General features: G+C 40.4%; 1 protein-coding gene across 1 annotated transcript; it reads right to left on the bottom strand.

Moving 5' to 3' along the window:
- Positions 1-530: 530 nt before the first annotated feature.
- On the bottom strand, positions 531-26,823 carry LOC113409488 (peptidyl-prolyl cis-trans isomerase FKBP9-like). The gene is made up of 10 exons (XM_026663463.1): positions 26,453-26,823; positions 22,244-22,389; positions 20,358-20,547; positions 18,767-18,912; positions 17,105-17,294; positions 13,419-13,564; positions 11,924-12,110; positions 8,167-8,312; positions 5,835-5,998; positions 531-1,918 (listed from the first exon to the last, which is right to left on the bottom strand). Exons 1-10 carry the CDS (start codon positions 26,704-26,706, stop codon positions 1,736-1,738), a joined length of 1,752 nt encoding a protein of 583 aa, XP_026519248.1. The 5' UTR covers positions 26,707-26,823; the 3' UTR covers positions 531-1,735.
- Between the last annotated feature and the right edge of the window lie 621 nt (positions 26,824-27,444).

Raw genomic sequence — 27,444 nt, 5'->3', positions numbered from 1 at the left:
TTCTACCAGGCATTAAAGGGCTAAAATTGGTCCATATCTACGTAGTCAGTCAGGATTTCCTTGTAGTAGCGTTTTAACTAGGGTCCTAGCACTAAAAGGCAAAAACCTCAGACAAAGGTAGTCTGGCTTTCACTGGGCATGGGGACATTTATATATAAACCCCACCCTTATTAATGTAAAGTTGGAGGAACTGTGTTTATTTTTCAGTACAAGCAAACTTCAAAGCACATTCTGAACAGCCACTGCTAATGGTCAGATGGTATGATCAATTTAAGAAACTCCAGACTTTCCAAAACCCTTTATTAATATGAAGTACAAAACAGAAATATGTTGTTATAGCTAATCAGAATTATTTTACTTAACTACTCTAGCCCAAAGGGGTGTTCTCATAAGGGTTTTAGTTCCAATAATGAAACTGTACATAGATTCAGGATAGCAATCTTGCATATGGTGTGTGTATAAGATACTTGTTCTGATCAAGAGATATTAAGCCCTCCACTCCTCGGCGGGGGGGAAAAAAAAGAGTACAATCTGTGTTGATCAATATTTTATATAACAAAAGAATCCTCAAGCATATATCAAACCCAACAAAAGTTCATGGCATTTTCTGTAATGGGGAAAAAAATACAAAATATTTTCATTTAATTAAAAATAGCAGTTTTTCAAATGAGTGTGCCAGAAAGTGTAAAACCAGCACCATTCATGTACAGATCAAGGAAAGCATGTGTCTCACTTCAAAGCATAGAATGGAAACATACACCTCCCTTTGTACTCTATGACTAGGGAAGTATTTCTGTGCTGTGTGTGTGTTGAGGGAAGTTCATGTAATTTTCCGGAAAATAGAATATTTAATCGGTCTGTTTAATTAAAAAAACTTGCTACATTTACAGATCAACTGGGTGACTGTACCGGCTTTAACATACAGTAGACAGGATATAAAATTTAGTATTCATATCTTGACAGTGCTTTAACAGTCCTCTGAGAGTGAAGTGTTCTAGTTAAATAAGATGTAGGAATGTAGCAAACTTCTGTCACATATACAGTAAACCCCATCATTACATATGTGGGCACAACTTAAAAGATTCATTTTATTCACAGCTTGCCAGAATTTTCCAATGGCATGTCTAATAATGTATTGGTTTGTAATCTGCAAATCATAGCTCCTACTGGTGATTCTTAAAATGGGCTTGTTCAGTTATTGAAAAGAATACATGCTTTCTAAAGGGGTACTACCAGTAACTCTCTAATCTGTTAATGCAGTAATTTTGCAAGTATGCTAGTGGGGCACGTTTTTCTGTTTATTTACATACCTGTAAAGTAATTTTAAATACAAAAAGGCTTTTTAAAGAACTAAAAAAAAACCTGTATATTTTCTACTTTTCATCCAACCAAGTGAAGTACATCATTCAATAATAAAATTGTGATTCTAAGCATAAAAATTAATCATATTGTTCACACAACCATGTTTGTCAGTACACTCAAATCACTTTATAAATCCCACACTGAGGCCCTTAATGGGTTTTTTTTTAAATGTAACTACTCATTCAAACTGAAAACCTTCTCTCGTGTAATAACCCACTCCACATACACCACCATGCACACATGAAGAGTTGTATATGAACACCTTCCCCAAATACCATCCTTTCAAACACACACACATACAGTACTTCAAACATCTTCCAGTACACACATACAGTGACAGTAGGTCAGCTCACTGTTCTTTTTTTGTTTTGTTTTACAGTTCATCATGTCCCTCTGTGGTCTCTTGGTCTTTCAGTTTGAATTCTTCAGCTGTAATCTTGCCATCTCCATTTCGGTCCTGATTTGTGAACATATTTTTAACAATCTTTGCAGAGTCAAAGCCAGGAGCTAGTTTTCCTTTGCCAGAATCAACCTGAGCTTGAATGTATTCTGAAAACTAGGGAGAAAAAAAAAGTTCACAATAGAATAATTAAAACAACAGACTAAATGGATATTTTAGAAAGACCAACAATTACTGCTCAATACTAATTACCAGGGTCCTAACCACTGGAGGTGTGAGAGAACATATATGTTATTACCCTTAGATCTTACAATCTAAATTGGACAGATCAGATACGAGGTAAAATCTTGCTACACTGAAGTCAACAGAAGTTTGGTCGTTCACTTCACTGAAGCCAGGATTTCACCCACAATACAGATTGAAGATGGGTTACCTAAGAAAGACCTTGCATAAGAAGAGTTTTGGGAAGGGAAATGAATGAAAAGAGAGAGGGGATTTTTTTGTGTGTGTACAAGTATAGGGAATTCCAAGTGTGAAAGCTGACATGGAAACAAGTGCAAAGGTAACATTTCAATAAATGTTCCTCAAGCAAAGTATTAATCCATTTATCTTTAACTACTCCTCCTACGACTTTAAAACAAAACAAAAAACCATATACCTAGAGCTATAAAAGGGCTGAGCGGGGCACTTGGGGTCAGTGGGAAAAAATTTAAATCAAAATGGGGGTCCTTGGGTTGCTAAAGTTTGAGAACCGCTGTGTTAGAATAACTATAAACTAACACAATGTTGAGCCTCAGTATAGGTAAAGACTGTCGTATTTAGCATATCGACTGGTTATCATTAAGATTAAGATTTTGTTACGGATATTTTTAGTAAAAGTCACGGACAGGTCACCGGCAACAATGAAAAATTCATGGAAGCCCGTGACCTGTCCCGGACTTTTACTAAACAAAAAGTGTGACAAAATGGGGAGCGTGAGCAGCTGCATGCAGCTGGGAGCTTCAAGGTCCCCCTCTGCTGGCAGCTCTGAGCTGCGGGGGTTCCCCCTGCCGCCCGGGAGCTCCGGGGGTCCCCCCGGCTGGCTGGGAGCTGCAGGGAGCTCTCAGGGTCCGCCCTGCCGGCTGGGGTGGCCAGGAGTGGTGGGGGTTCCCCCTGCTGCCAGCGGGGAACTCCGGCTGTCCACCCTGCCAGCCGGCACTGGCTGAAGTCAGAGGTCTTTGGAAGTCACAGATTCCGTGACCTCCGTGACTAAATCACAGCCTTAGTTATTGTTAACCCTGGGATGAAATCTTGTTTAACATGTAAATGTGCATGTGTTCTAACACAATCTAATATTCCAGTGCAAGCATTTGAGCTAAGTAGGTGACCCTTGGATTTTTGTCTAAAGGTTCCAAGAAGTCTGATTCTTTAAAAGGCTTTGGCTTGCCTAAATAGTAACCATTTGTTCTTTTGACATCCATATTCTGTAACCTCACCTCCCCTGGAGGGATTAAGGGGAGGAAATAAATAAATAAATAAATAAAACAAAGGAGTAACAGACTGATCAAGATGAAAGTCCAGTACAATAGCACAATTTTGGTTAGAAATTTGGAGGCCTCAGAACCACCTTTTCTTTGCAGACTCTGTGTAGCAGGGTGGACACCTGCTCCTGCCTGGAAGGGCCTGAGATAGCCCAGGGAGCAGGCAGCGTGAAGGCTGAGCTGACTGGGGGAAGTGGCTGCAGCTGGGGCCACGCCCCAATCAGGCCTCAGCTGGCCCTATATAAGAGGCTGGGAGCCAGAAGCTCAGTCTCTCTCTCTCTCTCTCTCTGTGTTCAGGGAAAGAAGGGCCTGGCTGCAGGGAGCTAGACACAGGGTACCTGTAGTGTAGCAGGGCTGGGGAAAGGCTGGGGAGCTCCAGCCTGGAAAGCCCCAGGCTGTGGCCTAGTATTAGGCCAAGGGGTACTGGGGGTTGCAGAGGGCAGCCCAGGGCTAGGCCAAGGCAGCAGGTCCAAACCCTCCTTGCCGTTGATGAGTGGCCTATACTGCAGTCTGCCCCAGGGAGCGGGGGCTAGTTGGTGACTGGCAGTGGCCTAGTGCTGAGGCAAGGTGGGGATAGTGGGTGGGGGTTCCCCAGGGAGGGGAGACCCAGATCTGTGGGGTACTGCCAGGGGGCAGCATTCCAGTAATAGGGGCACTGGGTCCTGGGAGGGACATGGGTGCCAGCAGAGGACAAGGCGGATCACCGGCCTGCAGAGGGCGCTCCAGAGGCTGGTGAGCTAATTCCCTGGATGACCAGTAGGAGGCGCTGCAGGGGTGATTCCGGACCCTTTACACGCTGGTAGAAAGTTGGCTGGCTATCAGGGCCTACAACTCTGAGACCCTCCTAACCTTTAAGTAAAATTTTGCGGTTGCCAGGGGTAGCTTTGACAACCAGGAGCGCCACTAGCTTCTCTGTCAGATTTGTGTCCATTTATTCTTTTGCGTAGAGACTGTCCTGTTTGGCCAATGTACATGGCAGAGGGGCATTGCCATCTCTCATGTCTGGGAGGGAACCTGTTCCTCCCTGTCTGGCCACAGACTTTAACACACAATATTTATCCATATTTCCTCCTGTAGTGTTTAATATCATTGTAAAATATATGTATTATCACCGGTGTGCCATTAGCTTTCAGAAAAGACCAAACTCCATACACTTTCATAATACTGTATATTGTATACAAGCAGTTGATTTGATTGATTATCACTTGAGGTTCAGCTGCCCTGTCTTTATAACCCAATAAACCTTTAAAATGGATTCTTCTGAGGATTACTCCTCAAAGTAGGGTTTATTCAAGCTGTGAGAAAGGAGACATGGAGTCTGGTGATGAAGGAAACTCCATGTTCTTTCTTCCCCCCCCCCCACACTTGTTAGCTTAATAGCTATGTTTACCTAATATGTAAAATTGGACCTTCACTGTCTTTTCTTGAAAACGGGGCTGCTCAGATAATCAAATATATATCCATTTGTCTAAGGCAGACCAGGCTACCAATTTCCCCTGACATGCCTCATTTAAACACACTTTAGTCCTAATTCCAACATATATCCATAACTCTTAACACACACATTATGCAATAATATTAATGCTCAGTGAGTTGTTAGTTTTCAAATGATACCTCCCAAGGCATATATTGTAGAAAGATTATTACAATAGCATGTAGGGTGTGAATACAGGGTTACTTAGGATCACAGTCTTATAACAGAGAGCAAAGAGAATGGAACTATCACACTGCTGAAAGCTTTTTAAAGAGACAATAACATCAAATCTACTCAGCTTCAAATAATGAATTAAAAATAGTTCAGGGTCTACACCTGCATTTGAGCCCTCTAGACTTTTTTTTTAAAGCAAATTTTCCTTTAATAAACAAAAAATGTCTCTTACATGTTACATCTAAATACTGACACAAACAGAGGCAGGGAAACTGTGCACAAAGTGCTGTCCAATGCAGAAATTATACAGACTGACTAGATTATTTTTTCCCTCTAATCTCAGTTACAATAATCTCAGGTGCTATTTGTAACAACAGCAGCCACAAAACTTAAGATAGAAGTGTGATTTTTGACATTTACAGACATTTTGATCCAACACCCTTTCTCACATCTTCCCCCGCCCCTTTATAGATCAAGCTCTGGTACCAACAATCACATCCAAGCTTCTCCCTCCCCATTCAGTTCTGAAACACAATGTACATTACATCTATTCTGTAGACAAGAGCCTTTCAGCCCTGTAAGAATAGGGCAGCTACAGGAGATAAGAGGAAAATTAAGAGGAGAGAGAGATAGGAAAAAGGAGGAAAAGAAGTTTAGTCTTTTAACCACTGGTCTTTCTGCCTTTTGACAGCCCATATTGTTCTTGGTAGGGTTTTTTGAAAATTTAAAATGTAAATTTAATTTAAAATGGCAGCTTCCTGTTAACTTGGTAATAACCATAGCCTGGGCTGGATAAACTCCAAAACTTAAAGACAAAACCTGACTTCTCCATGAGCTTCATGGTGATGGAGCTAAGAACAAAAAAAAAAAAAATCTCTGCAGGTGGCTTTACCCCTCAACTTACCTCCTCCAGAAAAACTTCTCCATTATTATCCTTGTCAATTTCTTCAAAGAGATTTGGAGAGACATCATCATGCCAGACAAACATGTAGCCATCAGGTAAGCCAGACACTAGTTCCAGCAGTTCAATGTCAAAAACTAATACTGCACTACCAGGAACTTCTCCTTCTGTCACAACAAATAGCAGTGTTACGTATTAACCTTCAGTTATATGGCAAAAGGACAATTTAGGGTTTTTTCACAATAAAAAATGTCTATTACTTAAAGTGCAACTACAAGTACTTCACGAGGGGTCCGATCCAAGCCCAATGAAATCAATGGGAGTCTCTTCATTGACTTCAGTGGGCACTGGATCAGGCCATATATAAACAGCAAACTGGGGCTAGACCATACAATATTTGATTATATGAGACACATGCAGCACTAGATATTTGCTATAAGTGACATATATAACATGAGTTTTTAATTTCAAAGGCCCTAACTCAGGAAAGGCACATAACCATGTTTAATTTAAGCACTTGAATGGAATTTAAGCACTTGCTTAGGTGCTCTTCCTGAATAGAAATGCTTTCCTGAATTGGTGGCCTAGCAAGTTTCAATCCAGTTATTTTGATACACTTAATATAAAAGTTAACCTTTCCTTAATAACAGTGTCCCACATTTTTATTAATAAAAACGAAAAAGGTATATGGCAATATATGGCAACTCCATATATCCTCTAGCTACAGATACAAGATTGTCTTTGTCTGATATATTTCCTCCACTGGGACTCTTCATTGAATATGCATGATATTGTTTTTTTAAAAAAGGAAACCAATCAAAAAGGAACTTCTGATCCAAAATGAATAAAGGAGATATATAAGACAATACTAATATATTCAGAATCATGCTAGCATTTACTCCAGACCATATGTCCAATGTAATCTTAATAGTGTCAAAATACCAATGACACATAATTTAGTAGAATTTTTAAATACATTATGGTGTTTTTAATTAATAATTTTATATAATTTTAATAAATTGTCTTGGATTCACATACAAATCAAAGAGGTGTTCAATTAATCTCTCATATTTATTCTATATTAAACTCTGATGCCGGACGCTGAATCTTTATACAACAGAAGTTGTCTATGTTCTTTAGGAATCCAAATCAACAAAGTCAGAGTGAGCTGTGGTGAGTTTGATATCATTAGGACACCATTCCCCAAGTTCTTTTAATTGCACAGGCCAGTAATAACTCCATGTACTAGGAACTGATAGTCCTCTGAAATTTCAATGTTTTATAATGAATTCTTGGAGCCCTATAATTCCAAATTAAAGACTCAATCCCACAACGTTCCTCCTGCACATAAACTCTAGCCCATGCATAGCTACAACAACTCCAATGAGACTGTTCAGACGGACAAGTGGAAGTGCAGGCCCAAGTACAAAATTATCAAACAATCCATCATAATGCCTAATTTTTAGCACTTAGAAAAATGATTGGGATTCACCAAGCCTGGGTTCAGCACCCACAATGAATGGGAAGAGACGGGCACCTAAGAATGGGATTCACATGTAGGGGTTTGGAGCAGAGCCCGCAGCTGGAGCGTGGAGCAACTCCGGAGCAATGGAGCTGCAGGTTTTTGCCTGGAGCTGGAGCGGAGCCAGAGTACAGCTCCAAAGCCCTGTTCACAAGAGGCAGCACGCTGAGTGAGGAATTGCCTGAGCTAACCAATGGGAGATGCAAAGGGAAGGTGTGTGCCCCAAGCCCCGCCCTTCACAGGGAGTTAGGAGTCTATAAGTCTGGACTGCAGGAAGGCACCTAAATCTGGTTTGGATTCACAGTTGTGAACCCTCTCCTGGAATCAGGTGCCTAAGGGGTTTCTTGCAAGAAACAATGGAGGATGAGGAGTTCCCTCATAACTTTTGGCCCTGTGGTTAGGGTACTCACCTGGGAGTTCCTCACTCAAGTGAATCTAGCCCTACTGCTGACAGCATTCCATTATGACACATGGAGGCACTGGCACTCAGTGGTGTCCCATGGTAATCAGCACACTGGCCAGAATGTCATATTTTCAGAGCCATATTATTAAAGGTGGAAAGTTTATTTCAACCAAACACTTTTTTGTTAAATTACTGGCATGGAAAAGGTCCAAAGAGAGCACTGTAACACAGTGGAATAATTTTAAAAATGTTAAAAAAAAAAAAAAAAGTTTAAAAATGGTATTTTTCCTTACCTTTTCAAACTCCTCCTACCCCAGAAATAATGAAAAACAAGACTAATAACACACATACTTCAGTCACTCAGGTAATAAGTTACACCACCAGTTGTCTATTAGGTTCCATTTACTTACCAACACCAGCTTCTCCATAACCAAGATGGGGCGGAATAATAACTGTTCGTCTCTCTCCAACGCACATATCTCTAAGACCCATGTCCATCCCCAAAACAACCTGTCCAGATCCCAGAACTATATTATACGTTTTACCAAGACTAATCCTGAAAAATAAAAGAGAATTTTTACTACTTCCATGTTACCACCCAAACTGTACAGTTTCTATATCAAAGTCCCTTTGTGGCCAAAAATCAAGTTTACCTCTAATGCTATATGCTTCTAAATAGCCAAGTGGTGTAATTGCTGAGGTAACAGATTGTATGCGATAGGAGCTTCAGACATCATGGTCACTTGAATTAAACCTGATTAAGGATTTTAATCCTCCCAATCAAAACTCTGAAATACTTTGTCATTCAAAAAAGGGCTTCTTGCCTTGCAAATATCTTTGGGGAAAAAACACTTTGTAAGCCACAAGCCTGATTCTGCAAAGTCTTAAGCACATGAGTAAGTTTACTCACACTAGGAATCCTCTTGGCTAAATAAACCCAGCTGGGATTTTCAGAAGAGTTTAAGGGAATCAGGCATCGAACTGACATTGAAATTCAATGGGATTTGGTCACCTACCTTCCTTCGGCTCCATTAAAAATCCCAGTTTGTGTGTCTAGTATATTAGGTAACTAATTTGAACCCCAAGGCAATTGAGGTCTTTATTGTTTCTAAGAATCTTGCTAATATTTTAGTCCTATCATATTATAAATTATAACTTGCTACTGGGGTCTTATTTCTAAGATGTATTTCTATGAAGTGATAAATAAATTATATATACTTTGTTTGCAATGTTGTAGCTGTGCTGGTCTTAGGATATTAGAAAGACATGGTGAGTGAGGTAATATCTTTTATTGTACCAACTTCTGTTGGTGAGAGAGTTTCTGAATATTTCAGTCACTCAGGAGGTAATACTGCCGGTTGTTTGTTAGGTTTCATTTACTTACCAATGCCAGCTTCTCCACAACGAAGAAGGGGCAGAATAATAGCTGTTCGTCTCTCTCCAATGCACATCTCTGAGAGCCATATCCATCCCCAATACATCCAATAAAAGATATTACCTCACCCATCTTGTCTCTCTTAAATATACATTATAATTCTAAAAGGCAAGTTTGCAATCTTGGGACTTTTTACTGGCACCTGTCCTTGCAGCATCTGAGTGCCCCTTTTTCTGTCAGTCTCTCTTTCCTTTTGTCGTTTTTTTTTTTTTTTTTGCTGAATTGTGTGACCCTGAGTACAGAGCCTCTATAAGGAAAGGATGGATGGTCCTGTGGTTAGGGCACTACCCTAGCACTAAGAAGACCTGTGTGCAACAGATGACAGTGCCCTGCAATAGCCTTATTGGCCTGGCTTGACATGTGTAACTGGAGGTGGGTGAGGTATCGCTTCTTGGGAAACACACTTACCTCCCTAATCCTATCAGCTGGCGGGAAACAATGTCTGTACTAGCTAAGATAAGGGGAGAACAATTGAGGAACCATTTACAATGGACAAGATAAATCCGGAATGCAAAGAGAAAGTTGTATATGGACATTGCATGGAAGAGCATGCAGTACAGGAAATGGTTCCTACAAAGCAACCAGACAATCCCAAAACATGCAATGCAGCATATAGTAAATGCAATGCACTGTGTACATGTATACAAAGGAAGAGGTTTTACTGTGTAAGTCCGGATGTGTGGTATGTTCTATATCCACTGTGCTTGAGTCTGATCAACTGAGCGTAGCTTCGCTGTATGCCAAATAAAGGAATCTGAGTGACAAAACTGAGTTCTTGGGGACCTGAGTGAAGGGGTTCTGGGGAGGGGGACCCAAACAATCCTGGGCAAACATTATGGAATTAAGTTAAACCTTACTGAATTACATTTACTATCTTTGGGGTCCATTGTATTGAAAATGCAAATGTTTGTGTGCTATTGTGGAGTTGTATGGAACACCTCTTTTGGAGAAATGAGGATTTAAAGCAATCTCTGGGAGACAAGGTGAACTTCAAAAGACTGTGCTGAACAATACAGCAGAGAAAATTGATCTTTTGGGACAGCATGTATAAGAGTGGAATTCCTAGGAAGTACTGGGGGGAGAATATTCCAAACCCCCAACCTTCTGACTGAGCCCATACAGCTTCACCCTGAGGAGGGGACCTTTGCTGTGCTGATCACCTCTTACTGGAGGACAGTTCAAAGACCCAATCTGGCTTCTCAAGAAGCCAAAGAAAGGACTTTTGTTTAAACAGCCTGGTTTTAAACACATTCGGGCCTTCGTTCTGATCCAGCAAATGGACAGGACCTCTAGTCCATGGGTGGTCCCAATCTTTAGGGTCGGGCTCAAAGATTAGCATGCATGTAGGTTCTTTTATGGTGTTTAATATGTTCTCTGTAATACTATTGCCCTAAGAATAAAGAAGTTTGCATAGAAAGAGCTGTGTGGTAGCTTAAGGGTAGGCAATTACACTGTTATCAGTCTCTGAAGAGGAAGCAAGCAGGTCTGCTTAGGCAGACTGTCTTTTGCTGGGAATAACATAATGAAAGCAGGGAACTAACTGTTCAGCCTGGAAATACCTGGGTCAAGAAGGAGAGAGACATCGGTCTCCACCCAAGAGAGGCAATGGCTAGAGTGCCGGAAGCCTGCAAGTGGGTGCTCTTGCAGAACCACTGAGGGGAAATACAGAAGCAGTTGCCCTGAACTGTGACATAGGGTTCAAGTCCTTGCTTCACCACAGACTTCTTGTGTGACCTTGGGCAAGTCACTTAGCCACTCTATGCCTCAGTCTTCCATCTCTAAAATGGGAATAATAGCACTTCCCTACTTCAGAGATGTTGTGGGGATAAATGCATTAAAGATGTGTGGTGGTGAGATACTATGGTAATGGTGGCCATATAAATATCCAGAGAGATTCAGCTGCCCAAGTTATAATGAAAACTATGGACTATTTCTGGTGATTGTTTTTTCTCTTTAAAATAAATAAATAAAAGTAGTCCTTCCCTACCTCACCTCCCAAATAAAATACAAATAAAGTAAATTTAACAGTACTAGTATTATTCAAAAAGATGAGGGGTGCACAGACCCAAAAACAGAACAAGAGAATTTATTCAGTCCTAGCAAACGCTATCTGAATTTACTTCAGCTCAATCCAAAATCTGGTTCATCTAAAATAATCTATTTTATGTCACAACAAGGAAACTAAACCAGTCAAGAAGGATCAGCCCAGCAAAGAGATTCAGCTGACCTTTGAACGAAGGAGACACAAGGGTTGCCAGCAGCTTTTGCCTCCATTCACACTCCTAATGTGTACAGTAGGCAGCAAGTAAACATTGTCAGAACCCCTTTGTCCCCCAACCTGACCCACCATAAACATGATCATGATCCAACCATCCAACAGTTTCCCCATGAAGATCTCAGCTGCAACAGAACCTAATGAAACACCCTAGTTCATGTGTATCTTGTTCATCACCGTGGTGACAATTTCTATGTTCCTCTCTCACATCCCTATTTCTGCTGTCCCCAACTCTTTCCCTTTGGTTGCTCTCTCTCCCCATTTTTTCCTATATGAAAAGATTTTATAGACATTGTCAGACAGGAAAAATAAATTGGTCCCATGTTAACATGAATATTTTAACATCACTGTCAACCTTTTTCCTTTCTGAATATCCTAATTGCTTTGTATGATATTCATTTTGACTCTCGCTTTCATAGTTACATAGAATATTTCATATGCCAAGTGACGTACTTACGTTGAGTCTAACAACGTGCCATCCAGGAGTGAGGCGTTGTAGTGGTACTTCAAGTAATCTCCTTTCTTACTCAATACTGTGCAATTGGAAGGTTTGTAATGAGTAGTAATGTTGACAGAGTCCAAAGGGTTATGGAAGTCAATCACATGGATGTCAAAAACCAGTACTGCAGATCCTGGAATCTTTCCTAAATAGTAAGCAATCATATAAGGAGAAACAAACAGCATCTACACAGGTACATACTGGCTTCATACATCACACAGTGAGAATATATAAAATGTTGAGTCTTCTACTGAGTGATTTTGTTCTTTGTTTCAGTTTACATTTCTCAGGATTAAAGCACTGAGTCACCTCTGCACACAACAACATAGATACAAGAAGCTTCCAATGAAAGACACTTAAAATGCAGAGGACACCAATAAAGTACTATATTAGCAGTCAGTTCAAAAAATTAAAGGAAAACATTTCCATCATTCAAGGTTTTAAAACTATGTACTCTACTTTGAATTTTTAATAGCACAATGAAGCTGGAAGTTTACATTTCCTGTGACCAACTTAGTCACTGGATTGGTACCTCACACACCAAATCACTATTAAAGCGGCAAAATTGTAACAAAACATCAACACTTCCACCAGGCACTGGCAACTGAATAGCAGCAGAAAAGGGGCTAAACTGCTTGAAAAACCTTGACAAGTATGTGCTTTTTCTCACACCCCAAAGTATTGTGTGATTATGTTACCAACAGTAATAGATGCATCCACAACCACCAACGGGTTTCTTTGCTATAAGTCTAATTCCGAATTAGCACAGTGGAATGTTGTCACAAAAATGAAACATTTCCTAAAATGTTATTAATGGAAAATAATGGTTTATGTACTGGGAAAAGCTTTTTAAAACACAAGCACACAACTGCAACTGACTAGAGAAATTGACATAGTTACACTCTAGCAATACCCTTCCTAGAAGCGAGTGAGTTTTCACAAAGGAATTTTAATTGTATGTTATACATACACACATCCTTTGTTGTTACATGCATCCACTGTTTACAGCGGCGGCTTAGGTGTCCACAAAACTTGTGGCTGTGGAAGGAACGAGGAAGAAAACTTAACATAAAGAAGTCCTTTAGCATACACAATTTATTAAGATCTACACAAAAGAGGCTCTCACTGCAGAGTTCATAAACTCGCAGACTCCTGGCCCCAGTAACCCGTTTGTCTGAACCATAGATTATCCAAATAATTTTCATGTCCCCACCTACAGTCAGACAACTGAGACAGTATATAATCATATCTAGCTAACTAAAATCGTTTTGAAGACTCTGGGCCTAATTCTGCCACTTTTACGTCCTTTGAGTACTATATTAATATACACACCTTTTGAATACCAAAAGAGAAGGATAAACACTTCAGAGATTAGCTAGTTTTAATTGCTCTGAAGAACAAAGGAAGCAATGCTTCCTATGAAAGACTGTACTGAAATAAAAACTGAGCTCACCTCTTCCTTCTTCTCCATATCCAAGATGAGGTGGAATTATTATTCTTCTCTTTTCCCCAATGCATACCCCAAGCAAACCTTCATCCATCCCTGCGATCACATAACCTTTCCCAATGTAGGTGTCATATGTATGGTTCCGGGAATAGCTATAGAAAATATTTTGCTTTAGTGACACTATTATCAGTATCAGCAGTTTTGTAACTTACCTGATACTATAGCAAACTTACACACATGTATGTTTCCTTTTCCCACTTTGTGATTGTAGTTTTTTAAACTGTTGTGTAACTTTAGCATTCTTTTTAAACCAGTTAAATCCAGATACATGACTGTATTCTATCGCTGTAGCGGCACAAAGCAGCCATTGTGTAGCAGTGAATCTGGCCCATAATGTTTAGCCAGTCACAGGTGCATGTTTTGCTTATTTATGATGGTTAAACCGATACTGAGGAACCCTGGCTGTGGAACAACTGTTTTGCAACAACATCTCTGCAGGATACAAAAAGTGAATATTAAAAGTCAAGAATTACCTCCCTAGATTTCTCTCCTTATGTATATAAAACTAAATGAAATTAAATTTTAATAAAAGTAACAGTTTTCTCCCCCTCAGTTCAAGCACTGCTTTAATCAGTTTTTATAAATAAGGTACTGGATTCATTTTCACCAGACATCCCTCATATGGTCTCATTTTGTAGCAAAAGCAATGAATAATTACTGTTAGAATAAATTGATATCTGGGTGACTGCCCCTGAATCATCTACTAGAGGAATGGAGAGATGAATAAGCTCCAACAAGGAAATGCAGGTAATATCCCTCTCTCCTAAACTATTGGCCAAGCATCAAAAGGCCAATCCCAAGCATTTGGACCAACATCTGTTACTAAAGAGAACAAATCTACCACAAAAGATGCTATTGCGTGCTGCACCTCTTGGAGGCCAAGTACACGCACAGCCCAAGGGAGGAAGCACAGAACTGATGTTAAGCTACCATAATGGCCCTGGGATTCTGGACGCCAGTGCAGCCCATGGTGTAATTTAGGCAAGCCTAGCTGGGTTGCCTGTGAATAGCCCTACAACTTAGAATTGCCCAGAATGGGTGTAAAGATCATTACTACAGCCCCACTCCTAACACACGTCTCCTACCCCCAGCCTCACTCCTGACACATTCCCTATGCCAGTGGGAAAAGTCCCCCGGGCTGGCTCCTTTTGGATGACTAATTACACGTTAGATATTGTCCTAACTTGTAACTTCTGCAGGAGGTACTGGGAGTGGCATTGTAAGAATGCATGCCATTTTAATGAATAAATTTTATAACTAACATTTGTCAGCTCTTTAACATGATGTACAGTTATTCAGATGCACGGGGTTACACAACATCTCTCACTATTTATTCACAATGACCAAGATATAAATGCAAAGGAAATTTTCAAAAACTGAGTTATTACAGAAAAGATGAGACATCAGTTTACATTTTTATAAGAGGAGAAAAATGTTGACAGGTAACTCAGTTCCTATGCTATACTTGAACTCTATAGTGTACTCCAGTGGGGAATATGCAACTCAGGGCTTTGGCATTCTATTTGCACGTCACTAACTATGACTGAATCTCTCTGTATCTCAGTTCACCTATTGTAAAATAGATATCCTATAATTCTATTAATGTAGATAAATTAATATTATGTTTGGAAAGCACTTTAAGATCAGATTACAGAAGCCATAGAAGCATAAAGTAGTATTGCTCTATTTATTCTACAATGGTTTCATTGCAATTTTTAGCTGTTTGTGCCAGGTTTAAAATAGAAAACTTAAGAACATAAGAACGGCCATACTGGGTCAGAGCAAAGGTCCATCTAGCCCAGTATCCTGTCTTCCAACAGTGGCCAATACCAGGTGCCCAGAGGGAATGAACAGAAAATCATCAAATGATCCATCCCCAGCTGGGAAACAGAGGCTAGGGACACCATCCCCGTCCATCCTGGTTAATAGCCATTGATGGACCTATCCTCCAATAACTTATCTAGTTCTTTTTGGAACCCTGTTATAGTCTTGGCCTTCACAACATCCTCTGGCAAGGAGTTCCACAGGTTGACTGTGCGTTGTATGAAAAAATACTTCCTTGTGTTTATTTTAAAACCTGCTGCCTATTAATTTCATTTGGTGACCCCTAGTTCTTATGTCATGAGAAGGAGTAAACAACACTTCTTTATTTATTTTCTCCACACCAGTCATGATTTTATAGACCTCTATCATATCCCCCCCTTAGTCATCTCTTCTCCAAGCTGAAAAGTCCCAGTCTTATTAATCTCTCCTCATATGGCAGCCGTTCATTTTTGTTACCCTTTTCTGAACCTTTTCCAATTCTAATGCATCTCTTTTGAGATGGGGCAACCACATCTGCACACAGTATTCAAGATGTGCATGTACCATGGATTTATATATAATATGATATTTTCTGTCTTATTATCTATCCCTTTCTTAATGATTCCCAACATTCTGTTTGCTTTTTTGACTGCTGCTGCACATTGAGTGGATTTTTTCAGAGAACTATCCACAATGACTCCAAGATCTCTTTCTTGAGTGGTAACAGCTAATTTAGACCCCCATCATTTTATATGTATAGTTGGGATTATGTTTTCCAATGTTCATTACTTTGCATTTATCAACATTGAATTCCATCTGCCATCTTTCATCTTCTTGATAAGAACTTAACCTTGCACACATTTTTCACCATATGGCTTTATAAATTGAAGTGTTCCTGGACACACAGATTAATCTTATTAATTATGAACTGACCTATACTTATGTCCTTTTTTTCTTTATCAGAGAGATTTGTTATTGATTTTAGTATTTTTTAAGGACCTGATTCTGCAAGGTGCAGAGTTTTCAAGTAGGGAAGTAGGATGCTCTTGTGGTTAAGGCACAAGAGTAAGACTAAGAGATGTGGGTTCAATTTCTGGGTCTGCCAAAGACTTCTCATGTAATCTTGAGCAAGTCACTTAATCTCTGTACCTCAGTTCTCCAACTGTAAAATGGAGATAATATTTCTTTTCTTCCACCCTTTGTCAGTCTTGTCTGTTTAGAGTGTAAGCTCTTTGAGGCAAGGGTTGTCTTCTACTGTGTGTATACGGTGCACCTAGTCAAGTGGGGCCCTAGCCTCAGGTGGTGTCTTAAGCAATACTGCAATACAAAGTATGAACAATGACTCTTAATCCCACTGACACGCTCAAAGTTTTGAATTACTTCTGATAAGGAGATACACCCTCCCTGCTCCCACTCCCAACTACCGCCTGAAACTCACAAGTCCCACACGCTTTACAAATGGATAGGAAATGGGAAGAAGTCTAGAGCATTCCTACTCACTACAACTGCTTATGACAGTGTTATAAGAAGCCTCATATATATATATATATATATATATATATATACACACACACACACATATACTGTAAACATATAGACTGGAATTAACAATAGTTAGGTCTTGTACACTGCTTTTCATCATCAGAGCTGAAAGTGCTTTACAAAGGAGGCCAGTATTATCCTCATTTTACAAATGGGGAAAACTGAGACACAGAGAAGGGAAGTGATTTGCCCAAGGTCACCCAGCAGGCCAGAGCCAGGGACAGAACCCAGGTCTCCTGAGTCCCGTCCAGCACTCTATCCATATAAATGTCTAGTAGTTTGGTTACCTGGAATCAAATAACGTGCCATCCAGCAGCGTGCCATTATAGTGATATCTGAGAAAGTCCCCTGCCTGGCTTTTTCGCTCACAGGATTCAGGCACTTGTTGGTTCTCAATAGTGATGCCATCTTTCGGGTTATGAAGATCTAGCAGAGCCACATCAAAAACCAGAGAAGCCTGACCAGGAATCTCTTTACCTACATGTGAGATGGGGAAGAAGCAATTAAGTCAGAGCAATAGTTCTAGAAAGAATTCAACTTTTTGCTTTTCATGATGTTGTTATTTATATTTTGTTTTCACATCCCAGATAGCAGATTTGGCTATTAGGACAATGAATAAAAAATAAAAAGGGGGGGGGGAGGTACTGCAGAATTATGGCCCCCCAATCACATAGCCAAATCTGCTTTCAGTCAGTCATCCACTGCGGGGTTGTCCTCTAATTCTTTGAATTCCATTATTTTATTTATTCTAGGTATATTTATACTGAACCCATTGTGATAACACCAGGTCATCCAAAATACTGTTCTCTCCAATTAAAGATGACAGAAGTCTATGTACAGTGTGTGCATCTGACCAGGGTTTCTGAATTAGTGAGCATTTCCGTCATACTTTTGAGGGTATATATATAATAACAAATGGGATAGAGAAGGTATACTGGAACTTCTATTCCCTGTGTCCCATAAGACAAGGAGAAGAGTTCACATGATGAAATTAAAAGCGTCAAATTCAACATTGATAAAAGGAAATACTTATTCACACAATGCATAATTAGACTGGAACTCACTATCACAGGAAATCGTTGAAGTCAATCAAGATTCAAAAAAAGATTGAATATTTATATGGATAATAAGAATATCCAGAGTTATCATAATTCATGATGATAAAAATCAAGGAAGGGATATTAAACCTCATTGTTCAGCACTAGAGCCAAATTTCTAACTATTCAGGATCAGGATGAGACCTAATGTGTGGGGACAGGTGCCCCATATCTGCCTACTATAGCATTCTTGCCTCTTCCTTTGAAGTATCTGGTACTGGTCACTGCCAGAGACAGGATACTGTCTAAGAAAGACCCTGGGTCTGATCCAGGATGGCAATTCCAGATCTGATCTGGGATATATTGTGACGTAACACAGACGACTCTTTGCCATCAATGATGGGCATGGGCATGGATTCACAAACACTGGCTCAGATATGTGTGAGTGGAGTCCAGGAAACAGCCTACTGATGGACTGTTATTAGTGAGACTAGCAACAAGAAATAAACAGAAACTGGGAACTCTAAGATAACTTTCCACTTATTAAGAGAAGTCAAATTGCTGGGGCAGTTGTCTAGAAGAAATAAGGAAGCACCTGACTTCCAGTTTAAAAAGCATATGGAGTTTATTCTTCATAGAAAAAATTACCTGCAAAGAAATTAAACTTCAGCATGTGTTATATATTACAATTAAGTCAATGCTAAGCACTCATCTGTCAATAAGCCAGCCTACTATTTATGAAAGAAAAATACCTGCACTTTGCTGATAAGCCACATCCTGAATTACTTTTAGAAAAGTATTTTCCATCAATACATAATCTGAAATAATGGTACTTTCACAATGCTAAATACGTAATGCAAAGGTTTGTGTTAGAAAATGGAGAGTTTGGGGAGGGAAGAGGGGCACTTTTACCATCTCCTTCTTCTCCATATGCTAGGTAAGGAGGTATTGTGATAATGCGCTTTTCTCCTACACACATTCCTAGGAGTCCCTTGTCCATACCAGGAATCAGCCATCCAATTCCCACATACGTGTCGTAAGTTTTCATCCGATTGTGGCTAAAAATTAAAACAAAGAATTAAAGAAGAAAAAGCTAATATCACAGAGCCAATCAAAAAAATAAAGAAAATTAATAACCAAAAGCCACACACACAAGCATCACAGTGAGTTGCTAGAGCTCACTTCACACTTGGCACAAGGAATACAATTTACAACCTTCTGTTCCAAAAACACAGGCATCTACAACTTGAGCTAATGGAGACATTCTGGGTAACATTTTCCAAAGTGCCTAAATGATTTAGAAGCTTAAGTTCTTTTTCAGGAGTGAGTTAGAAGGTTAATCTCATAGATTTAGGAGCCTAAGTGCCTCATTGAGTTTTCTATGTAGGATTTAGGCACCTGTGAATATTTTACCCTCTGTTATATTTCAGCATTAGTAGTACAAGCCTTTAGAAGGGAAGAATCACACACACACACACACTTGAGCAAGTCTGACATTTGATCCCATAGAGGATGCTGGTACATATACATACAAGCAAGTGCACTAGAAAACACTAAAAATAGATTGGTGGAAGCGTTAAATTTACTAATCAAACAATTTATGAATAGCCTAGATTTTGTAAGACATTAGCAGCACAAAATTTCTCTTTCATTTTTCCGTGAAACAGGTTTGGCTCTTGAAAATGTGGGATTAATTGTGCTGGCCAGAGCCTGCCTGGCAGTCATTGCAAAAGCTTCACACAAAGTTCTGCCAATATTCCAGGCAGTCCTCTGTTGGAAAGCAACACACATTGGAAGACTTCCCAAAAGGGTAGTTAAAAACCAGAAGACCTTGACCAGGCTAACCCCATTTTTAAAGTTCCAAATAACTAACCTAAAAGAAGACAAAAAAGTTACTGACAAAATATTACTAACTTTAAAACATATCCCTTCCAATCCCTACCCACAACAATATCCATACCTTCTATGGTCTCCGATTCTCACTAAGCATGATGTCCCAACATGAAATCTGATTATTAATAAAATAATACCCACCATGAAACCCCAGTGAAATACACAGGCTGCCTGCCTACTGAGGCATTTTAGAAATGGAGATACTTTATTTTCTTTAACAACCCTGTACAGTTTTGTACATAAAACTAACACCACATATAAATATCAATATTAAAATTGTTACAAAACCTATTCATTAATTTTATTATAGAATACTGTCGGCATGGAAAGTGAAAGGGAGAGAAGCTGCCTAATGTCCGTGGAGTAATAAGATATCACTTTTACTGATTTGAGCCAGTACTACATTCATACAATCCTCTAGACCGATGTGTATAACTCTTATGAAGCCAAGCTACTTCAATAGTCTTGCAAGCTCCTTTCTCTTTGTTTCACAGTGTAGTAATTAACATTAGTTATAATATCCACTTGGAAAAAAGAGGAAAAAGCCTCCTTTAAGTAGCCCAGAACAGATATATTAAAAAAAATCCACAGAAAAGTATTAACACCTTACCTTGAGTCAAACAGAGTCCCATCCAAGAAAGTTCCATTGTAATGGTATCTTACAAAGTCAGACACCTGGATTGTCCGAGTACATTTTTCAGGCTTCAAATAAGTTTGAATTTGAACTTCATCTTCAGAATTCCAAAGATCTATCAGAAGTACATCAAAATGAAGCACTGCATTTGGGGGGATTACACCAGCTGCAAACAAAACAAAAAACAAAAAAAAGTTAAAATCATTATCATGCTACCCACCTTTTCACAGGGTGTCAAACTAATATAAAATCATCTAACTTTACTTGAGCCACTGAGAGCATCACACGGCTGCCACCCACAAAGAAGTTTTCTAAAGAAGATAACCAACAATAGCTTTATACTTATTTACAATCTTATACCTTTATACTTTATAACTTCATATATTTACTAAATGGCTGTAATTATACCTCTAGGATAACACAGGAGGGAACAAAATTAAATCTTTGGTAAAGACCCAATCCAGAATTTTGGATTCTCAATCCCCTATGAACTCTGCCAGAACTCTGCCTTTGCTACAGATGAGGGCACTTAACACATTATAAGATCAAGCTCCAAATAACTGTTTGATACTCCTAGACTATTCTCCTCCATTTGGGACTTGAAAATTTTACACATGAGCAGTGAGTAAGAAGCTTTCCTTGAGGAAACTGGAGGCTTACTTATTAAATTCTACCGAATGTTATAAGGACACTGTCAACTTGAAATCTAGTCAGTTAAAAAAAAAAATAAAAAAGTTAAGTCACTTCAGGTAGTAATCCTGAGTCTTCAGCCAATTTTTGTGATTTTTCAACATTTTCGTTTTTCCATTTAAATCATAGGACTGGAAGGGACCTCAGTAGGTCATCTAGTCCAGTCCCCTGCACTCATGGCAGGACTAAATATTATCTAGACCATCCCTGACCAGGGGCGGCTCTATGTTTTTTGCCACCCCAAGCACGGCAGTCAGGCGGCCTTTGGCGGGGCGGGGGAAGCGGATTCGGTGGCGTTTCTGCGGGTGATCTGCTGGTCCCGCACCTTCGGCGTACCCGCCGCAGAATTGCCGCCGAAGCCGCGGGACTGGTGGACCTCCTGCAGGCATGCCGCTGAAGGCTGCCTGACTGCCGCCCCCCACGGCTTGCCTCCCCAGGCATGCGCTTGCTGCGCTGGTGCCTGGAGCCATCCCTGTCCCTGACAGGTGTTCGCGTAATGTTCTCCTCTCTCCTGTTTTTGTGTGAAAAACCACACAGGGAGAAACTGACTATATATGAAATGTTGTCAAATATGCTAGTCAAGCAATCCAAAAAAAAAGAGAGAACAATATTTTGGCCCTGATCCTGCAAGTACTTATGCATCTGAGTGCTCCCACTGAAGCTAAAGGGAATGTTTACATGCTTAAAAGTTAAGCGCACGCTTAACTGATTGCAGGATCAAAGCCTCTCTCTTTAATTTTTTCCAGTTATGGTAAACAAAGATGTTACTTGTAAAAATAGTACGTAAAAACAAAATTCATTTAAAAGTTTAATTTTTAAGCTGAACCATTATTTTTAGAATAATTCTAGCCTTTATGGTCGTGGATACAACTTTCCAAACATGACCCAGGAATAAGGTGATACAGTGTTGTCTTTGTATCTAGCAAAGTCTGCAGCGTGAAGTTGCCTTATTACCATAGCATTGGCCCTGGACTTCACTGGTGAAGCCCCTGTATTTTAATTCTTTAACACTGAATGTCACGTATCTGAAAATTGCCCTCTGACCCACCCAAAAAACATCAAATCAGGTGCAGTTTTTACAATTCTTTTTTGTAACTTCAGATTTTATCAACTTAATTAAATCTCCTACATCCTATGCAACCAAATATTTATAGCCATGCTGCTGTACTTACAAACTCCTTCACTCCCATAGGCAAGCTTGGGTGGAATTTTCACAAAACGTCTCTCGTTCACACACATTCCAACCAGAGCTTTGTCCATCCCTGCAATAAGCTGGCCTTTTCCCACAAACGCATTGAATGTGGAACCCCTGTCATAGCTAACGAGAGGGACGGAGAGAAAGAAAAACATAAATGGGTTATTTACAAATTGCTCTGTGTCTATCTCTTGTCCTAGTTTAATTTTATCTTGTTCCAAGCTCACCCAGTTAGAACATCAGACAGACCTGCTATGGAAACCAGGAAACTAATGCAAGCATCTCCTAAACTTCACTCCTCCATTTGACCCCAATGCAATCTCAGCCTGTTATCCCTCACACATGCTTCCTAATGATGTAACAGGTATCTTCACACAAACATCAGACTACAGCTGAATTTTGCTAATTCACACCAATGACCAGAGGATCTATTGCAAAATTACTGAATTGAAAAGCAAATTAAAGAGTTTTTAAAAAGCAAGGAAAATGTACCAAATAATATACTTCGTTCATTTATTTTGACAAAAGTAGTTTAATTTTATAACACTTTAAAAAATAGTGGTAGGTGCACTGTAATATATTGTGTAAAATAATGCCTTAGTAACATGCAATTTCATTGCTACTATTATATCTTTCCCGAGAAGGGGGGAGCACTGTTTTGGGGGCTAACTGTAGGATGTGCTAATTAGCTACATTTTTCTCCTCCACACCCATTTCTTTGATATTAAGACTTAGACGAACATAAAAATTTACAGATTTGCTTTATACAGCAAGTTTGCCAGTTCCGATTATGTGACGTATACTGGAATTTATCTTCCAGTGGGATGATGTATGAGTGTTTGGGGTAAATTTGAATTATAATAAAGTTTTCCATAAAATGGTCACAGCTGCACTGTAAATAGGAGATTCCCCGCAACAGTATAAGCCTGCGTGGTAAAAGCTTAACCACATTAAATTCAATACCAAGTACTTTCTTTGAGGTAGTAATTCAGTTCAGTTTATCTGAATAAATAAATGTTGCACTTAATTTTCTTTAATGGAAAATGTGAACAACAAACATAACAGGAAGGCAATGAAGCCTCTGAAACATTCCCCATCCTCTATATGCCTACATTGCTCCCGTATCACTGCAAAGCCTTTATGTTGTCTTCAGGTCATTTTCTTCAGATAACAAGAGCAACTTTTTTTTTGTTTAATGCTATGTCCTCCTTTCTGCCTGCAAGCAGCATTCTCAAAACCAGCCAGTAGGTAGATATTGTTATAGTCAGGGCTTTACTTTCAGAGACTGCATACATCACTTCCACAACGCACTGAGGCTCCTAATAGCCCCAGGCCTAGAATTCCTAAACTGCTTGTAAATGCGAGCTCCCTGTTGACTCCACCATTTTGCAACAGGCAATAACTTTTCTTAAAGCAGACATTACTTGATACACATCATTCGCTTCCTACTGAACAATATTTCCCAGAAATTTCTAGAGAACTTATGCTGGAAAACACTATTTAAACAAGCTCCTAGCAAATGCTGTTATATCTACAAGCACCCAATTAATAAGATTTTAAATTTATATGTTAAAGATTCTAAATGAGGAATTGATACTTGTCATATTTTGTCAATTGGGGAATGTATGACTATGTCAAGGATCAATTTAAAATAGTAAAACACACAAATGTATTATGCATTAAAAACAAATCCACAGTATCTAAAAGAAAATATTTGTATCGACAGTGGAACTGAGCAAAACTATACCAGACCAAAACAGGTCTGCATGACTAATTTTACTGACAGTTTACACAGATGGCATTTTTTTATTTCTTCAATATTCTATAGTTAAAGCCAGACCTAAAACTCCAAATTATCTGCATGGAAATAAGCACACATATTTGAAGAAGAAACACAATGGCATGAATTCTGATTTTTAAAAATAGATTAAATGTAACCGTTACTTCCGCAATACATTTTACAAGTCTGTATAAAAGTGATTTGTAGCAAGGAGACCTAACTTGGAAAGAACTGTACAGTAAAAGCTTCCAAGTTTCCTGAAAGTTTTCATCACTGAAGCAGAAAGCTAAATAAAACTGACAATTATCCATCATAGAAGCCTGCCTCTATTTAGGCTACAGAGGTCTTTTATAAAGCAATTTCAAATCACTACCCAAATATATTTGCTCTGATTTCATTAATGTAGTCTTCTCTTGCATCTTTAATTTAAAAAACTAGCTAGCAGCTATAAGAACCATAATAGAAACTTTGTAATAAATAAATAGTACACCACTACCTTGATATAACGCTGTCCTCAGGAGCCAAAAAATCTTACCATGTTATAGGTGAAACCGCGTTATATTGAATTTGCTTTGATCCACCAGAGTGCACAGCCCCACCCCCCCCGGACCACTGCTTTACCGCGTTATATCGGGTCACGTTATATCGAGGTAGAGGTGTAAGTATATATTTGATTCAAATCAATCTTTATTTCCTATATGGTAAGCACCTAAAAAAAAAAAGGCTTCAAATAATCTAATCAACAATAAAAAAACCTCTTCAATTTCTAGAATTGCTAACTTGATGCAGTGTCAGATTTTTACTTTTTAAATTACTCTAAAACTATAAATTAGTAAGCCGCAAAAATGTAAACCACAAACTACCATCTAGAGCAGAATAACAGACAAATAGACAATAAACAAATAGACCCAATTAATTTCTACATTTATTTCTGTCATATATGTTCCTACATAGATTATTGCTTTTCATCAATATTGCTTACTAGTTATTAAAATAGCACTCAGAGGACCTAGCGAGGTTTGGGGCTCTATTGTGCTGGGCATTTATAAACACATGGGGTATGTCTATGCTTCAAGCTGGGGTGTGTGATTACCAGCCTGAGGCAACATGCCTGCAAGAGCTTTGATGAAGTTAGCACACTAAAAACTGACCGGAGCTATAGCAGTGGGAGGGGCTAGCTGCCCTGAGTACATGCCTAGAGTGTCTGATGGGTGTGTGTCTGGGGTGGGTAGCCCCTTCTGCTTCACATTTCACAGGCGTTTCCTCAGCCAGAAATAATTGGAAACCATTAAACATATATGTTTATACAGTTTATATACATACAATAGTCCCATATTTCCACGTGGCTCTCACACCTTTGTGCAGTGCAAAAAGACGTATGACTTCATATGACCCAGGGGATGGGGGGAAAATGAACCAAAACTACTGCCCCCTCCAAGGCAACCCTGGAGCCCCAACCCACTCCCATCTGGAAACCACCTTCTCCAAAACCCCGCACTCTCCCTAGAGCTCTCCAAACACCTACCTTTTATCAGAGAGAGAGAAAAAATGTTATACAGGATATAAGCCTTCACTCCTCAGAGAATAAGCCTGACCGGGGTGAGAGAACAAGGGGGAGTCCCGGTGGCACTTTAAAGACTAAACCAGATTTATTTGGGCATAAGGTTCCGTGGGTAAAAAGCCCACTTCTTCAGGCAGAGTGAGAGAGAAAGTCTTACAGGGAGCTTATTCCACAATTGCCCACTAAGTAGATTGCTTCTTGCGCCTCCCTTGGAAGCATCTGATACTGGCCACTGTTAGGGCTGGTCTACACTGGGGGGGGATCCATCTAAGATACGCAACTTCAGCTACGCGAATAGCGTAGCTGAAGTCGAAGTATCTTAGATCGAATTACCTGGGGTCCACACGGCACAGGATCGACGGCCGCGGCTCCCCCGTCGACTGCACTACCGCTGCTGGCTCTGGTGGAGTTCCGGAGTCGACGGGGAGCGCGTTCGGGGATCACTATATCGCGTCTTAACGAGACACGATATAGTGATTCCCGCTAGATCGATTACTACCCCCGATCCGGCGGGTAGTGAAGACGTACCCTTAGAGACAGGATACTGGACTAGATGGACATTGGGTCGGTTTCTGTCTGGGAATTCCGGGGGTCTGAAGACCCCCACTTCAACCCCAGAAAAAAAATACAACCCACCTGATCTCCTTCCCCCACATAGCTCCTGGCACCCCCAAAACCCAGCCCCCCCCACCCCTCTGAAAACTCCTACGGACCACTCCCCCCTCAAACTCCCCTGCCCCATCTACTGCTGACCTCCCCACACACCCGGAAGGGGGCAGCTCCTTCTCCCTGCGGCCCCCACCCCCGGCTCCTGTCCCGGCAGCCGCAGGCGGGCCGGGCGGTACCTGGAGTCGAACTTGCTGCCGTCGGGGAAGGTGCCGTGGTAGTGGTAGCGCACGAAGTCCCCGCTGCGCACCGTGCGCGCACACTGCTCCGGCACGAAGCTGCGCTCGATGTGCACATCCTGCCCGTCCCAGGGCTGCTCCCCGGCCGGCACCGGCGGAGCCTGGCACGCCACCCAGCTCACCAGCAGGGCGGGCAGCAGCAGCGAGCAGCAGCGGTGCCTCCACCGCCTGGGCAGCATCCCCAAGCCCGCCATGCAGCGAGAGGGAAGAGAAGGGAGGACGGAGAGTGGGGGGAATCCGAGGGGCCCTGCGAGCGATTCCCGGCCTCCAAGCGCCGTGCGGCCTGTCCCACGGCTGCTGCAAAATTTGCAAACGTGGTGGATGGGAAAAAAAATAAAAATCCCATCCCCCTGCCTCCAAGAGGGAGGAGACAGCAGCCGAGGAGGAGGGGGGTGCCCAGGCGGGCGGGGTGGTCGCGGTGCACCGCTGCTGTTGCTACGGGTAGGTGGGTTCTGTTCTAGGCGCTACGCTCCAGCCCAAGTTCTTTTTGTTACATGTGGTTCGTAAGTTTCGCTGCTCTCCTGGAAACAGGCCAGAATCCAGGCCTCAGAGTCCAGGGGGAAAGGGAGGGAGAAGAGGCATCACAGCACATCCCCAGGAGTCAGGACCCTCCAGAAGTGAAAGGCGGGGTGCACATGGTGCAACGTGGCACTGATTCTGAGTTCAGCGCAATGTTGCTCTCCTCACTTCATGTTCCTTTGCTTCTTTCAGGCTTTAGATCAAGGGTTTGATTTGGTTTAATTCCTCCAACATACACTTTTAACTACTATGTTGAACAAGTGATCACAACTTGTTCATTTGTCTCCATTTCTTTACAAATGTATTCATGCATTGTACCACATTTAGTTTTTGCATTGTTAAAAAATTAAAAATTAAATTAAATAATATTTTCACTTAAACTGACTCCAAAAAGTATATTGTAATATTTTTAA

The sequence above is a fragment of the Terrapene carolina genome, unplaced genomic scaffold, assembly GCF_002925995.2.
Source record: "Terrapene carolina triunguis isolate 2854851 unplaced genomic scaffold, T_m_triunguis-2.0 Scaffold33715, whole genome shotgun sequence".
NCBI classification, from domain to species: Eukaryota; Metazoa; Chordata; order Testudines; family Emydidae; genus Terrapene; species Terrapene triunguis.
This window is presented reverse-complemented; position numbering and strand designations above follow the sequence as displayed.